Source organism: Poecilia reticulata, chromosome 16, assembly GCF_904066995.2.
Source record: "Poecilia reticulata chromosome 16, P_reticulata-male-v2, whole genome shotgun sequence".
Classification (NCBI taxonomy): domain Eukaryota; kingdom Metazoa; phylum Chordata; class Actinopteri; order Cyprinodontiformes; family Poeciliidae; genus Poecilia; species Poecilia reticulata.
In genome coordinates, this window is record NC_088845.1 from 32,216,736 (window position 1) to 32,232,119 (window position 15,384).

The 15,384-nt window shown below is 42.6% G+C and overlaps 2 protein-coding genes across 8 annotated transcripts in view; one reads left to right on the plus strand and one right to left on the minus strand.

Moving 5' to 3' along the window:
• Positions 1 to 15,384, minus strand: part of LOC103478802 (glutamate receptor, ionotropic, kainate 2) — a 549,772-nt gene that overhangs the window by 382,361 nt on the left and 152,027 nt on the right. The gene's annotated exons all lie outside the window — the stretch shown is intronic.
• On the plus strand, positions 10,316 to 13,296 carry LOC145547612 (uncharacterized). Its single transcript, XM_081597312.1, has 4 exons — positions 10,316 to 10,487; positions 10,740 to 12,402; positions 12,718 to 12,887; positions 13,159 to 13,296. Exons 2-4 carry the CDS (start codon positions 10,929 to 10,931, stop codon positions 13,294 to 13,296), a joined length of 1,782 nt encoding a protein of 593 aa, XP_081453438.1. The 5' UTR covers positions 10,316 to 10,487; positions 10,740 to 10,928.

Here is a 15,384-nt window from a genome sequence, read left to right on the forward strand (position 1 = left end):
ACATGAGATGCAGTGCCTGCTAGTGTTGCACATCCCGCACTAGCAGGAGGTGAGGGAGGTGCAATGGGAGGTGCCTTGTACTAGAACAGGAGGTGCCTTGTACATCAATGACTATAGATCCGTTGCCCTGACAGATAAAGGAGATGCTTCCTGCCCACAGCCTCAACAACTCTTTGAAGAATCTTGAATGAGATGATTTAATTAACATTTAATTTACCTTTGGGATCCACAAAGTATTTTTGAAATGAATTGAACTTGAATAAACAGGTTTTAAGAAATTGGTATTTATAACACACGAACCAATGCAAATAAGCAAGTACTACAGGAATGTCACTGCTGTTGGGATCCCATTTTAGTTTCATTGTTATTTTGAGTTACTTTCTTATTTTGGTTAGATATGTCTTGTTCCTGTTTTCCTTTAGTTCAGTTGCTCCTAGTGTTTCTAGTTATGTTCATTTCATGTAGTTATTATGCTTTGTTGAGGAAAATAAATATTCTTAGTGTTTAATATAGTTAAATCTTATGACATGTGAAAATAGTGGATTGAGCAAGATTCTTTTGGATAACATCTTAGAGGGCTTTAAGTTAGCCCTGCAGAAAAGAATGTCTGTTATCAGGGAGGAACCACCATAAATTAACTTTGGCACACAGGCCGTGTCTCAAATGAGCAGCAGCGAGGAGACACCTCAAGTCATCTCCCTCACAGAAACACTAAAACTTAAGGACAAGCAAACTAACACAATACTAACAATAATTGCAATTCAATTAGTAGAATACAATTTAGTTAAAATTAACATGACTTGAACTAGTCTAATTTGTAGTTTTATATTAACAACTACATGGAGTGTCTAATTTAGGCCAAATGTAAAATCAGTTAGTTAAATATAATCAAAACTAGCATAACATTAATTAGAAAATGTTTAGAATGAATGGGTTTATATTGAAAATGCTCGGGTATATTCTGTAAGTGTTTTATTTTTAAAATCTGCGCTTTGATCTAAGAGGATGCAGAAGTTCTGACCCACTTTGCGTACCAGGCTTCATGTCAATTTAAAATTACTGTACTGATCTGTATTTGTAGGAATTACAACAGGGAAATAAAATATGTCTAAGACAGGTTCACTTTTGGTTTAACTCTTGTGAAAAGACTAGAGGCTTTGTTCCAATCAGATATTAGCAGTAACATCACATTTCAAACTGACATGAGAAGGGCTTGCTCTAGATGACCCTATAGGTCTACCTTGTCTAGACAGAGAAGCGCCATAGCCCTGAAATTAAACAAATCTCAGAAGGTAATAAAATTGCCCAAACTGAGTAATTTGAAACTGGGTCTATCCATACAAGGGAAACAACACGCCTTAATCGCATAATAGCATAAATTAAAACAAAGGAAACACCCTGTTGAATAAAAGTAAGGGCCCCAGAGGAACAAGTCAGATTTGCTTTTGCAACTCTCCAAAGAAGTCTTTTCCTTTCTTTCTTTCTCTCTTCTTCTTTTCTATTTGTCTTAGGTAAATGTATGTCTGTTTTAGTGAGTTTGAAGTGTCTGTGTTGTTGATGTGATGTGATGTTTTTAAATGTTAGAATAAACTCTAAAAATGTATGACGTGGAGCGTTGACTGTCATCTCTCTGTGGCTCGTTTCCACGCATGGAATCATTGAATCCGGGAGGATAAGAGAATATAACGAGCCAGAACTTAATGATTTTTATTCACTTAACAGTTTCTTTAGTCCAATTATTCTGTAGCGTTAGAATTATTTCCCCTGTGTGCTCTCTCTCTACCCTTGCCACTTTCTCTCTCCATCTTCTCAGTCTGTCTCCTGCTCCCTTCATTCACACTTGCAGTCAGATCATCAACCCAGGCCTCATCCACTATCAACACTGGATGTTTTAGACACTACTCCAAATTATACAGAATGGGGGTGCATCAAAAGAGATACATATGAACATATATATGCCCCACAAAGTGTTTCAGTTCCTCACATTTAAACCCACAATAGATAGGATTTAGATATGCAAACATGCATAGGATAGATTAGAATGCAATGTGACAGTAGGTCTGGGTATTAACAGTGTGTGTGTAATGTCTTAATTCATAATTCTTTCCAATAATTGACTTAATTTAGAACTTTAATTTGGGAATATTGTCATGCGAATATATCAAGAAATGTCCAATGTAAATATGAATGTCTTGACAGAAACCATGAGTAAATTGATAACACTTTCTTTTTTTCTATTATAGACAGATGTTAGTGTGGATGTGGAACATTTACCTCTACTAACACACAATACATGTTATTAAAAAGTCACAGCATTAATCTCCTGAGGAAGACCCTCCAAAAGAGCACTGATCCACATAAAAGTTCTAGGGTGCCACAGACGGGCCCCTGGAGACAAGGGACACCCATGGTGGACCTCTGAAACCTGGAGCCCACAAGAAGTTCTACAGAGTCCCAGGCCCGGCTCCAGACGAATTTATCAGGATGGGGCATGGACTTATTTTTTTTGGGGGGGGGACAAAATGAATCTAGCTGAACATAGACAACATCAGTAGCCTACAGACTACTTGTTAACAAGCTTAACGTGCTGTATTGGTATTAGCTAATCATCTTTTAGCTATCATTACCTGCATCCAGCAGCTTTACTCAACTCAATCTGTTAGTTTGAGGAAAAAACTGTGCAAAGTTCTTTGCGTTTTGCTGATTTGCTGCAGGGCTGCACAGTGGCCTGCAGCATTAGGTTGGTAGAGCTGTTGCCTTGCAGCAAGAAGGTTCTGGGTTTGATTCCCGGTCTTTCTGCGTGGTGTTTGCATGTTCTCCCTGTGCATGCGTGGGTTTTCTCTGGGTACTCCGGTTTCCTCCCACAGTCCAAAAACATGACTGTCAGGTTAATTGGCCTCTCCAAATTGTCACTAGGTGTGTGTGTGTGTGTGTGTGGGTTAGGGTGAATGGTTGTTTGTCCTGTTTGTCTCTGTGTTGCCCTGCAACAGACTGGCGACCTGTCCAGGGTGTACCCCGCCTCTCGCCCAAAACGTTAGCTGGAGATGGGCACCAGCAACCCTCCCGACCCCACTGAGGGACAAGGGTGCAAGAAAATGGATGGATGATTTGCTGCCATGATTCTAACACACCTGCGTAGCTCTGCACAGCAGCAGCAGGTCTCCTTCAATGCCACACAGGTGTAAACCCAGAGCTCAGCATTCATGTTGCGTTTGAAGGCGGCTCGGAAAAACAGGTTACGACGTGTTAACAACTGATTTAACTGCTGAAAAAAGTGACAGAGGTGTGAGGAAGCTCCTACTATATCAAATTGATATAGGAATAACAAAGAGTTGGCCATTCTAAGGTAAAAACGACAAACAACTTCCAGTCCAGGAGGGGCACGGTTGACTCTGTGGGTGAGCAATGTCCCCCAATGGCTGACCATGCCACCAGGCCTGCAGAGTCCTGTGGTTTAGATGCACGAGGAGAGGGTACTGGTTCTGCTGCAGGCAAACAAACTGTTGCGAGTTCTGCTGCAAATAGAGGAACTGGTGCAAATGACTGAGCTACTGCAGACGGGCTGTTGGTTGTTCTGCAGCGGATGGAGGAAAATCTTTTGCCAGAGGAGCAAGAAACTGCTGGTGCTGCAACTGAAAGACTGAAAGAGAGGCTTCAGATGTGCCAGCAGAAAGTGGAGCTGCTGCTTCTCTGGGGCAAGGAACAATCTTTAAGACTCTGAGGCAAGGAAATAATAGAGGAGGCAACATGAAGCAGTGCAGGCACTAGCCCAACCTCCCAGAGTAGCTATGGAGGTTCCTCTGGGGCTGGAGCAGTGGCATCTGTCATGAGAGGACTAAACAACAGGATCAACGGAGACCGGTGGTTAAGGTGAAGAGGTAACAGAAACAGGTGTAGAGGTGGGGAACTGTAGCTGAAGCATGGATAGGAGGTCGCATTAAATATATTTCAGCTAATGTAGCCTAACTGCTCTACTAAGGTAAGGAGCATAAGTGAGTCAGTCATTAAGGGTTTCCAGGCAAATATAAACACATCTCAGCTGAGGAGGGCTTGGCAACAGCCTCACAGTCTTTACTCAATCAGAAAGGAACTGGGAAATCAAATCTAACTGACACAAACTAAACACAGGCAATACATATTATGTAAACTAAAAAAACTGAAAGCGGCATCAACTAAACTCAAACAGATCCAAGGCTGATCTAAACAAAATAAGAACTAAGACAAACACAGAATAATGAAGGAGTAAAACTACCCCACCCCCCGCCCCCCACCTTCCAAAACAAAATAAGATCCTAAAATATTTCTCAAGTCACACAGGTTAGACCAGTGGGAATCACAAAATCACTAAATTAGAACCTGTTTGGCAACAGTAAAGTGGGGGGATGGGATGGGGGATACTTTAAGGGCAGCTCAGCTATCAGAGAAACCAAGCCACTAAACTCTGTCAGTCTATAAACCATTAGAAAGAAATGCAAAGACAAAAAGGGACATCTAAAATTGTCCAACCTAATAAGACAAAAGGGAAACATTTTGGAAGGTGAGTAAGGAGGGTTTACCGTGGTTTTAAAAAGTTACATTCTAAAACCATTAAAATTTTGAGCCATGCACTGTAGCTCCTCTGGTTTAAATAATTTTGTTATGATAGTAGAAAAAAGTCTGGGGTTAGGAGATTTTGGAGCAGAACTTGTCCCCATTCATTCCATGCCTGTTTAGGCATAATACCATTTATTTGTATTTCTCTTGTTTACAAGAAATAAGGTTGGTTGTTGTAAAAGTCTTTTATTAGTCCTCCCACCGTCTTAAGAGATGGGGTAATTGGGACTCTGCATGTGGTCTGGTGAAGTTGTACTGACACTGTGTGCGCTTTTACGAGTTTTCTTTGTGGTTTCACAAACTGATAGACAGCACAACCCACCCCTGTTCCCCGCTGTCTGACCGTAACATTTGCTGCACTTCTCCTGACCATAGCAGGGTTAAAGAAATGCCCTTCAAAGTAAAGTTAGAGAAGATTAGGGTAGCATTATAAGAAGTGTGCTATCTAGTGTGCAGATGGAAGCATGAAGTGCTCCAAAACCTCCTGATAGCTGCATTGACCTGCCCTTGATCAAACACAGTGGACCAACACCAGCAGCTCCCCAGACCATCACCGACTGTGGGTACTTGACACTGGACTTCTGGCCTTTTGGCATTTCCTTCTCCCCAGTCTTCCTCCAGACTCTGGCACCTTGATTTCCGAATGACATGCAAAATTTGTTTTCATCCGAAAAAAGTACTTTGGACCACTGAGCAACAGTCCAGTGCTGCTTCTCTGTAGGCCAGGTCAGGCGCTACTGCCGCTGTTTCTGGTTCAAAAGTGGCTTGACCTTTGACCTGGGGAATGCGGCACCTGTAGCCCATTTCCTGCACACGCCTTTGCACGGTGGCTCTGAATGTTTCTACCCCAGACTCAGTCCACTGCTTCCCCCAAGGTCTGGAATCGGTCCTTCTCCACAATCTTCCTCAGTGTCCGGTCATCTCTTCTCGTTGTGCAACGTTTTCTGCCACACGTTTTCCTTCCCACTGAGGTGCCTTGATACAGCACTCTGGGAACAGCCTATTCATTCAGAAATTTCTTTCTGTGTCTTACCCTTTTGCTTGAGGGTGTCAATGATGGCCTTCTGGACAGCAGTCAGGTCAGCAGTCTGACCCATAATTGCAGTTTTGAGTAATGAACCAGGCTGGGAGTTTTAAAAGCCTCAGGAATCTTTTGCAGGTGTTTAGAGTTACTTTGTTGATTCAGATGATGAGGTTAACTGCTTGTTCAGAGAACCTTTTCATGATATGCTAATTTTTTGAGACAGGGATTTTGGGTTTTCATGAGCTGTTTGCCAAAATCATCAGTATTGAAACAATAAAAGACCTGAAATGTTTCAGTTGGTGTGCAATGAATCTAAAAAATATGACAGTTTCATTTTTATCATTACATTATGGAAAATAATGAACTTTATCACAATACGCTAATTTTTTGAGAAGGACCTGCACATGGTATCACTCACAGACCAAACAGCAAACCTCCATACCCTCTAATCTGCCTTCCAATGCAATGCCACTCAATCGTTGTTCATCTCCCAATCTGGGCTTTCTCCCATTTAGCTAAATTTCTCCAATAGAGTTTCCATCAGGCCAATCAGTGAACATAAGTAGTTAATGATGACAATGATTTTCTACAGTGTTTTAGAATTGTAGTCTGCCTACAGTTTTATGAATGGCAGCGGAGGAAGTGAAAGAAGTCACTCAGGTCAGGCATCCAAATATTGAATTAATATTAACAGCCATCTTGCTCAGCTAAGCACTTCTCTCTTCTTCGTGATGGATGGTTGTTTACAGCACTGGCAATTATCAGTAAACCTCGCATTATAAACATCACAGCAAAATGTTAGCTTTTGGGTAACATTTAAAGCTTCAACAGAGTCCATGCCTTTGGGAAGTAATTGTTTCTAAATAGTCGAGGATCCAGACCATCTGGAAAAAGCAAAGTGTAGAATGAGGAGCTGGCTTTTACCAGACTACAAATTCACCTGTATCTGAAATGAAATGGTTAATTCCTGCTTTAGTACTTGATGTTGACCATGTTAGTAGCAGTCAGTAGAAGATAAGAACAGTGATAATAGCCATGCTGCCTAGAAAAACAAGATAATTGTCATAGACGGCTATATTTTATGAAGAACTCAACGTGGACCCATTGTGTAGCTTGTAGAACTCAGCTTTATTTCTCTTAATGCAACTATACAACAACTGGATGTACAGCGCATGCTCATCAGTCTGCATCTGGCTACGGAAGCCTAACTGCACCATATCACTACAATAATCATGTTTTCAAAAACAGACAGAAAAAAGAAAGGGTGTAAATTTTGTCACCTAGTTTTTCTCTGAGGGGTTGGTAGACTATAATGTGTGATTATCATCTTTCTACCTTAACTACAGAATAGTGTTACCCCCAGGGGTGAAAGTAGGCGGGTACGATCAGGTACTGCGTACCCCAAAAAGATTTAGCGGGGGTACGCAGTACCTGCAAGAGAGAGGAGCAGCTGTCTGCTGTCATATTGTGTGTGACACTGTGTAGCCACGTGTTTACGGAGCTCTCCAGGGGACATGAGGAATTTTTTTTTTTTTTGCGTCCCCTCGCAAAAGGTTTTGCGTTCGCTTGCAGTAATCTACTGATCAGTTCATGCGAGCAAGGAGGACGGAGGGGGGCGCTGGTGGAAATTTTTACAAAAGGAGGGTGCTGGGATTCCTTTGTGGGGCGTTTGGTCGAAGGTAAACTTTACACCTTAAATGCACCAGTTTAGACTTTGAGCAACTTGGTAAAACTGTATTTCGTAACATTAACTCATGCTTTGCTGCAACTGTATCGATAGCAGCTCTTCTTCTCTGCAGTGTTTGTAGTTTCTTGGCGCAGCTTCGTTCTCTTGCTACTGTTAGCTTCACCGCATCAGTTCCACATTACACCAGAATTAAACCAGAATTATGTTTTATTGAGGATTTTTGTACATATGTTTTGGCAGTTCTGTAATCATGTCTAAGCAGCAACTTATATTAAAAAATGTTTTATTTCCGTTTACAAGCTGCCCGCTTCCATGGAAGGACAACAGAAAATCGCTTTTATAAACACGTAATTACTAAAATCACGATACTCTGACTTTGTATCCCTCTGAAAAATGAACATATTTAAATAAAGAAAACCATCCATGGGTGATACAATGAAAGAGAGCGTTCATTTTATAGCGTTAACACCGGTGCTATAAGTGGTCTGGTATGAAACGGGTGTGATAGAACAACACAGCACTTTTAAATTTCAATAATCAGAATACAGAAATTGTTTCCGTTGTTTTAAGTTTTAAAAGGTTTATGTCAGTCTGCCTTTCCCCATCAATACGTTTCCCGAATGCTGCGCACCTTAGGGAGTTAAAAAAAATAATAATCGACGCGCACATTGCGCAAAACTCTGAAACAATAGAAGCAGGACATAAAACGGAGCGACGAACTAGATGTGAATTATGGCATAAAAACAGAAAATCTGACGCTGAACAGTGAAAAATCAAAACATAATGATTAGGCAGCGCAGCAGGTGATGAGTGAAGATTACTGATGGTGAGCGTCAATAAACGATAAAAGAAATCTAGTAACAGGAAATAAACTTAAGTGGACATAGCAATAAACCAAGAGAGGATAATACTAATCAAAGGAAACTAAATGAAAATGATTGAAGAACAAAATGTAAGAATAAACTAAGAAACTAAAGTAAATACAGAGGAAGAAACTGGTATGGCAAGACCTTTAGAGCAATAATTAATACAGAGGACTGTATGGCAAGTATAAACAGACACTATTTCCAGATAAAAGGTAAAATATTGTTGAAATGTCATGGGTTTGTTGAGACCACATCTAGTACTGAGACTAAATATATCTTACAAACCATAACAGTAAATAACTGATCACTTATTTATGTTTTTAATTAGATTTGATATATTTATTATTTCAATATTATTTTTCATGTCAGTGTTAATGTCATGAGGCTGATTGTTCTTTGTAATTTCTGTCCAGTAAAACTATTAATCTATAAATCAATAGACAGATCTATATAAACATATAATCCATGTTTCTGTCTCATATTTGTATGGCATTAAAAGGACCTGGAACTTTAGTTTTTCCACTGAAAGCTCTGGTTTGCACAATAAATGCCATGTGGGTGAAGTTTTATGGATGATACTCTGATGTCCCATTCTCCTGAAGGCAGCACAGAGCTGCACCACCAGAAACTGACAGAAACACTGAAGAGAAGAAGAGTTATGATTAATGTAGTTACAGTTCTATCCATGTTTTAATGTTGCAGAGCTCAGTCGTTTTGCAAATAGTTCAAAGTTTAAACTGGTATTGTTGAACATCTTTTATCTGGTCATTTTGTGGAATATTTAACCATTAGAAAATGGCAAAGAATAAGAATATTTTTTCCACTCTGGTTGGCTGCTGTTAGGCCTATAAATTTTAAGATGAATGTTCATTGCATTTTTCGTAGACACTTGTGAAAATTATTTCTATTCCCATGGCTTTTTTGTTCTCTGGGAAATTATTTTTGATGATAAATATAGAAACAAGCATAAAAATCAAAACATCTACAATAGTGATAGTAATATTAATGATAAAATAATGCTCAGTGCAAAGTAGCCTGCAAATTCTTTGGTGGGGAAAGGGGGGGACCTGGATAAAGGCTAGGGGGGCGCTGGCCCAAAAAGGTTGAGAAACACTGGTTTAGATAGATAAATTAATAATAGATATTTTTAGCTCTACATCGTGTCCTAATGTGTAAAAACAAATAAGCACATGAAACTGACAAGTGATTTATATAGTTTTAAAAAAGCGTCAGTGTTGGGTCTATTCATGCACATACCAGTAAATCATTTGCATTTTTTTCTCTTTTGAGAATCACATCATCTTGATTAAATATTTCAGACTGAGTTAATAAACTGAACTTAGAAATTGTTTTAAGACTTAAAACAACAAAATTAGCTCATTGCATTACTTTGCTTTAGGTGATTGTGTGCAGAATGGTACCAATGGTACCACCAAGATGTGTACAATTTAATAGACCTGGTGCCAGTGTTTTGTACAGATAAGCAATTAAATACCATCAGGTTCAATAGTAGTATTTTAATACTTTTTGGGGGAAGATAAGGAATTTATGAGTGTATGTTCTCTAGGGGGCATGACAGAAACCAATTGAGAAAAACCTCTCTAATGGAATCTGTCCAGGCCAGTTTGCTGTCACTGGAACACCATGGTCACTGAAGCAACATTTGGTACTTTTGGCAGTGTCAAGTCCCGCTGGAATATGAAATCAGCATCTCCATAAAGTTTGCCAGAAGAAGCATGCATGAAGTGCTCTGAAGCTTTCTGATTAATGGATGTGTTGATGTGGACATCACAAAATCCACTGGTCCAAAACCAGTAGATGACATGGCAACCCAAACCACCAATGACTGGAAACTTCATATTGGACTTTAAACAAGATTGATTGAATCCCACTTCACTCTTCTTCCATAAAAATTAACCATAAAAATCAATATAGAAGGATTTTTTGTTTGTAAACACAATAGATGAATGCAAACCTGTCTGCAGAAAGAACCAGACTGGATTTGAACTGTCACTGATTGCTATGGTTACTTGCATTGGTCTTGCCGTTTTAACATTAGGCAGCATGTTATCAGCATACTTCAACTACTTATCAAAGCGTGATAAAACAGTTATGTTACCAGATTGAGATTAGTAAATTAGATACTGTTCTGAAGGCCGTGCTGTAGTCCCTAGCCTCGCCACCAGGTGGCGCGGCCGTTTGAGGGTGATATATTTTTTCCTTTCATAAGACATTGTTCGAGAAGCTGTACAGAGCAGCAGATGTGGTGTTTGTTAGCGGTTTCGTGGGTTTGTTCAAGTGTGCGTCCATATGAGTGGTAGGTTGCAGTGTATTTATGTTCGAGATATGTTTATATAAGTAGCTTCAACATTCTCTGTTAGACTTTATTTAACATAAGCGAAGGGTATGCTAAGCTAATTTATATGCTAGTACGGTAACACATAATATGTTTGGTCGCTTTGTTCTACTTTGTTTAACTTTACTTGCAATGGAACATGATTGTAATTTGTTGTAAATGAGTGTATATATTCATGGTAGATTGTAATTTTTATTTATTCATTTGTTGTAGAACCACACACACCAAAACCGCCGATTAAAGAACGGAACCGTCATACTGCTTCATGATTGCCTCGGGGTCATCTGGGTATCTGATCGGTACACACTCTGCGATCGTCATTCTTATCCTGAACCCTGACGTGCCAATAGCGCCGTAACAAATTGGTCCTTCGAGCCGGATCGTGGAGATTACAGAGTGGATATGGATTATGACCCCGAGCGAGCTGGTGCACGTCCTCGGAGGGCTGTGCGACCACCAGAATGGCTGGCGGATTATGAGGGATATACACTGCCGTCAAACACTATGTTGGAACAGCTTCACAGTAGAGAGGGATCCGCCGAGGTGACGCCCCTCATACAGACTAATGGTTTTGTTGGAGCTGTTGGACAGACACCAGTGTTACCCAGCATCCCACATGAGCTTATGACAATTGTGCAGCAATTGCAAGAGGATAATAATCGACTGCAGCTAATGGTTAAAGACATGAGGAGGCAGATGGATCGTAATGTTGCCACGATGAGATCAACTAGCCTACACTCAGCACAGCAGCCAGATGGTTACATTTCGGCTGATGACACTTGGCTCTCCACACGTCAAACGACGCAGCCCTTTACCCTGAAGCAGGAGCAGCCCAATGTATGCCCCACACAGGATGTAGCTGGAGAGTGGCCACTACCACCACCTCCAATCCTTTTTCCGGGTGACTATCCAGATCTCCAACACCAACAGGTGGCTCCACCTCCTCCACCTCCACCGGCCATCGTACAAGAGCTTAGCCAACGTTTACAAGAGCTACAAGTACAACAACAAACTGCAGCTGCAGTCACCAGAGCTCCTGACTTTCAACCCCGAGTGCCACAGTCCACCCCCTTATCTCACCCACGAGCTGGACCTAGTTTGGACACCAACATGCACTCCCCTACCCACCCATCAGATCCTGCAATGGCCATAGCTACAAGGGAGAAGACCTACAGAGGACCATTGCCATCAATACCAGAGTTCACAAAGGATGATCCTAGGCAATTCGCCAGATTAAGACTCGCCCTAGAGAATATTCTCCCGGCCGACGCAACAGAGAGGTTCAAATATCAGGTGCTATGTGACCACCTTAAATTTGAAGAAGCTCTTTTAATTGCCGACTCCTACAGTAATTCACTTCGCCCATACTCTGATACGATGGCTTCACTCACTACACATTACGGCCAGCCTCACCAACTGTCTCTTCAGAGAATAGCAGAGCTTATGGATGAGCCCAATATTCGCACAAGTGACACAACAGGATTCAGGAAGTTTGCATTGAGAGTGCGTGCGTTGGTTGGCATGTTAGAGCAACTTGGGGAAGATGGACACATAGAGTTACAATGCGGCTCTCATGTAGCAAGACTCACACGAAAGCTACCCCAAGACATGCGTGCTGCTTTCCGCCGCTACCTCTACCCACAGAAAAGTGGAATACCCTCATTGAGAGACTTTGCAGAGTGGCTGGAGTATGAACTGATCATTCAAGAGGGTGGAGATCGGTCCATCAAGGTGGAAGAGAGACTGAGAGACAGAAATGGCCTCAAAAGAGATAAGAGAACCTCAAGAGGGACTGCTACTGTGTTACATGGCTCAACATACGATGCTGCCCCTCAGAGACCCTTGGCCACAAACCCCTCCCATGCTGAGGTCCAAGGCAAGCCCACAGCTTTTTGTCCTTATTGTAATAACACTCTCCATTTTCTAGATCAATGTTCGAACTTCAGGCTGCTGACAAAGGAGCAGAAGTCCACCTGGATTAAATCCAATAATCGCTGCTGGCGTTGTGGACGACACCACCAGGCAGCTCAGTGTCGACTTAGAGTGCAATGCAACACATGCAAAGGAAAACATCTAGAGGCCCTGCATGAAGTGAATACCAGAGCTGCTCTGCCTACAACACCAATGGAACATGTCAGTGAACTGGGCAGTAAATCATCTACTGATGTGCTCTATCTGGACCGTCGTTCAGGTTGCAACCAAGTGCTTCTGAAGATAAGCAAAGTTTTGCTGCGGAATGGGAAACACACCCTTGAGACGTTTGCCATACTAGATGATGGTTCGGAGAGGACAATTCTTCTCCCAGAGGCCATTCAGAAGCTTCAGCTACAGGGCACCGCAGAGAGTCTTACTTTACGTACAGTAAGGCAAGGACTGAGAACACTGCATGGTGAATCAGTGACAGTCAAAGTCTCCTCTGCCAGTCAACCATCCAAAACATTTACCATCGAGAGAGCCTTCACAGCAGATGATCTAGGTTTGGCTCAACATTCATACCCAGTGAAAGCACTGCAGCAAAAGTATAGACATTTGAGGAAGCTTCCTTTGCATTCATTTTCGAATGCTCAGCCGCTCATTTTGATTGGATCAGACTGTCCCCACTTAGTCACCCCCATCCAACCTGTGCGGCTAGGCCCACCAGGCGGTCCAGCTGCAGTCAAAACTAGGCTGGGTTGGGTACTACAAGGACCTGTCCCGTCCCCTCGACACTCTGCACAACCTCAACAATGCCTCTTTCTTTCAGCTGCCTCACCTCAATCAGACCTGTTAAGTCAAGTAGAAAGACTATGGCAACTTGACATTATGCCGTACAGAAGTGAGAAACTAGTGACACGGTCACGGAGGGAAGAGCAAGCTATGAAGCTTCTGGAGGGGAAAACGATCAGACTGAATATTGAAGGTGTAAACCGATATGCAACGCCCCTTCTGCGTGTCAGTGATATGCCTACACTACAAGTATCACCTGTGGCGGTTCTTCCCAGTCTACGTGGCACAGAGAAGCGCCTTCATCGAGATCCAGTGAAGGCTAAAGCTTATCAAGCAGAGATCACTAAGTTAATAGTGACTGGCTATGTGAGAGAAGTAAGTGAAGAGGAGATGAGGGCTTCAAAGGAATCGTGGTTCATCCCCCACCACATGGTGACACATAACGGTAAGAACCGTGTGGTGTTTAATTGCTCATTCACTTACAAAGACCAGAACCTCAACGAGCTACTGTTGCCAGGCCCAAACCTGGGGGCCTCTCTCCTTGGTGTGCTATTACGCTTCAGAGAACACTCCATTGCAATTAGTAGCGACATCAAGGGAATGTTCCACCAGGTGAGACTGCTGCCGGAAGATCAACCACTGCTACGTTTTATCTGGCGTGATCTGCAAAGGGACACCCCTCCCAAAGTGTATGAATGGCAGGTGCTCCCATTCGGAACAACATGCTCTCCTTGCTGCGCCATATACGCACTTCAGAGACATGTCCATGATCACTGTCAGCAGGGAGAGGATGTTTGTGACTCCATTGAGAAGAACTTCTATGTTGATAATTGGTTGCAGAGCTTTTCTTCTCCAGATGTGGCTAAAGAAGTAGTGGAGAAATTAAGGTCACTATTATCAGAAGCAGGATTTGAGCTCAGGCAGTGGGCCAGCAACACCCCAGATCTCATTGGCCATCTACCAAAGGAGTTAAGGTCGGAAAACAGTGAACAGTGGTTGAATCAAACCAATATGGATCCCCAAGAACCTGCTCTTGGCTTGCGGTGGATGTGCAACTCTGACACTCTACAGTATAAATCCAGGCCCTTGAATCGTAATCCTCCCACTATGAGGAACATCTATCGGGTTCTGGCAAGTCAATACGACCCCCTAGGCTTCCTCGTCCCTTTCACGACAAGGGCCAAAGTACTAGTCCAACGGCTATGGGACAAAAAGCGTGAGTGGGATGATCCACTGTTACCGAGTGATCTGCTTTCTGCATGGACTGAATGGGAAGAGGAGCTGCAACATCTGGACAATGTCAGTTTGCAGCGTTGTTATGTAAGCCCCGAGCTGGACAAAACTGACAGTCAACGTGAGGTGCACATCTTTTGTGATGCATCACAACAGGCATACGGAAGTGTTGCATATCTACGGACGGAAGATCCGGCTGGAAAGGTGGAAGTTGCTTTCCTGACCGCACGTTCCAGAGTGGCTCCTAAACGGCAGTTGTCCATGCCACGTCTGGAACTCTGTGCAGCTTTAACAGGAGCTCAACTCGCCAGCCTGTTGACCAAAGAGCTCACCCTACCATTATTCAAAGTGGTGTTGTGGACGGACTCCACCACTGTTCTAACATGGATTCAGTCAGATTCCTGCCACTTCAAGGTATTTGTAGGAACTCGAGTTGCTGAAATCCAAGAACTGACAGATAGCTGGGCTTGGCGATATGTGGCAACATCTGACAACCCTGCAGATGATCTAACTAGGGGTAAACGACTGCGAGACCTCACCTGCCAGTCCCGGTGGGCATGCGGACCATCCTTTCTGCAACTCCCACAGAGTCAGTGGCCGGAGCATCCAATTATACCATGCACCGACTTCGTTGAGGAGCAGCGTAGAGCAGCCACTTGCTTGGTTGTAACTGCTGAACCCTGTCCACTTCCAGATGCACAGAAATTTGCCAGTTTTAATGACCTCTTAAAGGAAGCTGCTAAATGCCTTCAGGGGTCAACTGGTGATAATCTCACAGCAGAGAACTACAAAGAGGCTGAACTTACTCTCCTAAAATCTGCTCAGAGAGACAGTTTCCCAGATGAGATCCAGTGGCTGACCACCGGGAAACCAGTTCATTCATCCAGTCGTTTAGTCACCCTGGCACCGGAATTTGACG

Excerpts from the sequence above, each read along its gene's own strand:
- LOC145547612 (XM_081597312.1), top strand. The coding sequence starts at position 10,929 with ATGGATTATGACCCCGAGCGAGCTGGTGCACGTCCTCGGAGGGCTGTG. Across the intron at positions 12,403-12,717 it reads CTCCCATGCTGAGGTCCAAG|GTTGCAACCAAGTGCTTCTG; the intron begins GCAAGCCCACAG and ends ACCGTCGTTCAG. Across the intron at positions 12,888-13,158 it reads AGAGTCTTACTTTACGTACA|GCCCACCAGGCGGTCCAGCT; the intron begins GTAAGGCAAGGA and ends CTGTGCGGCTAG.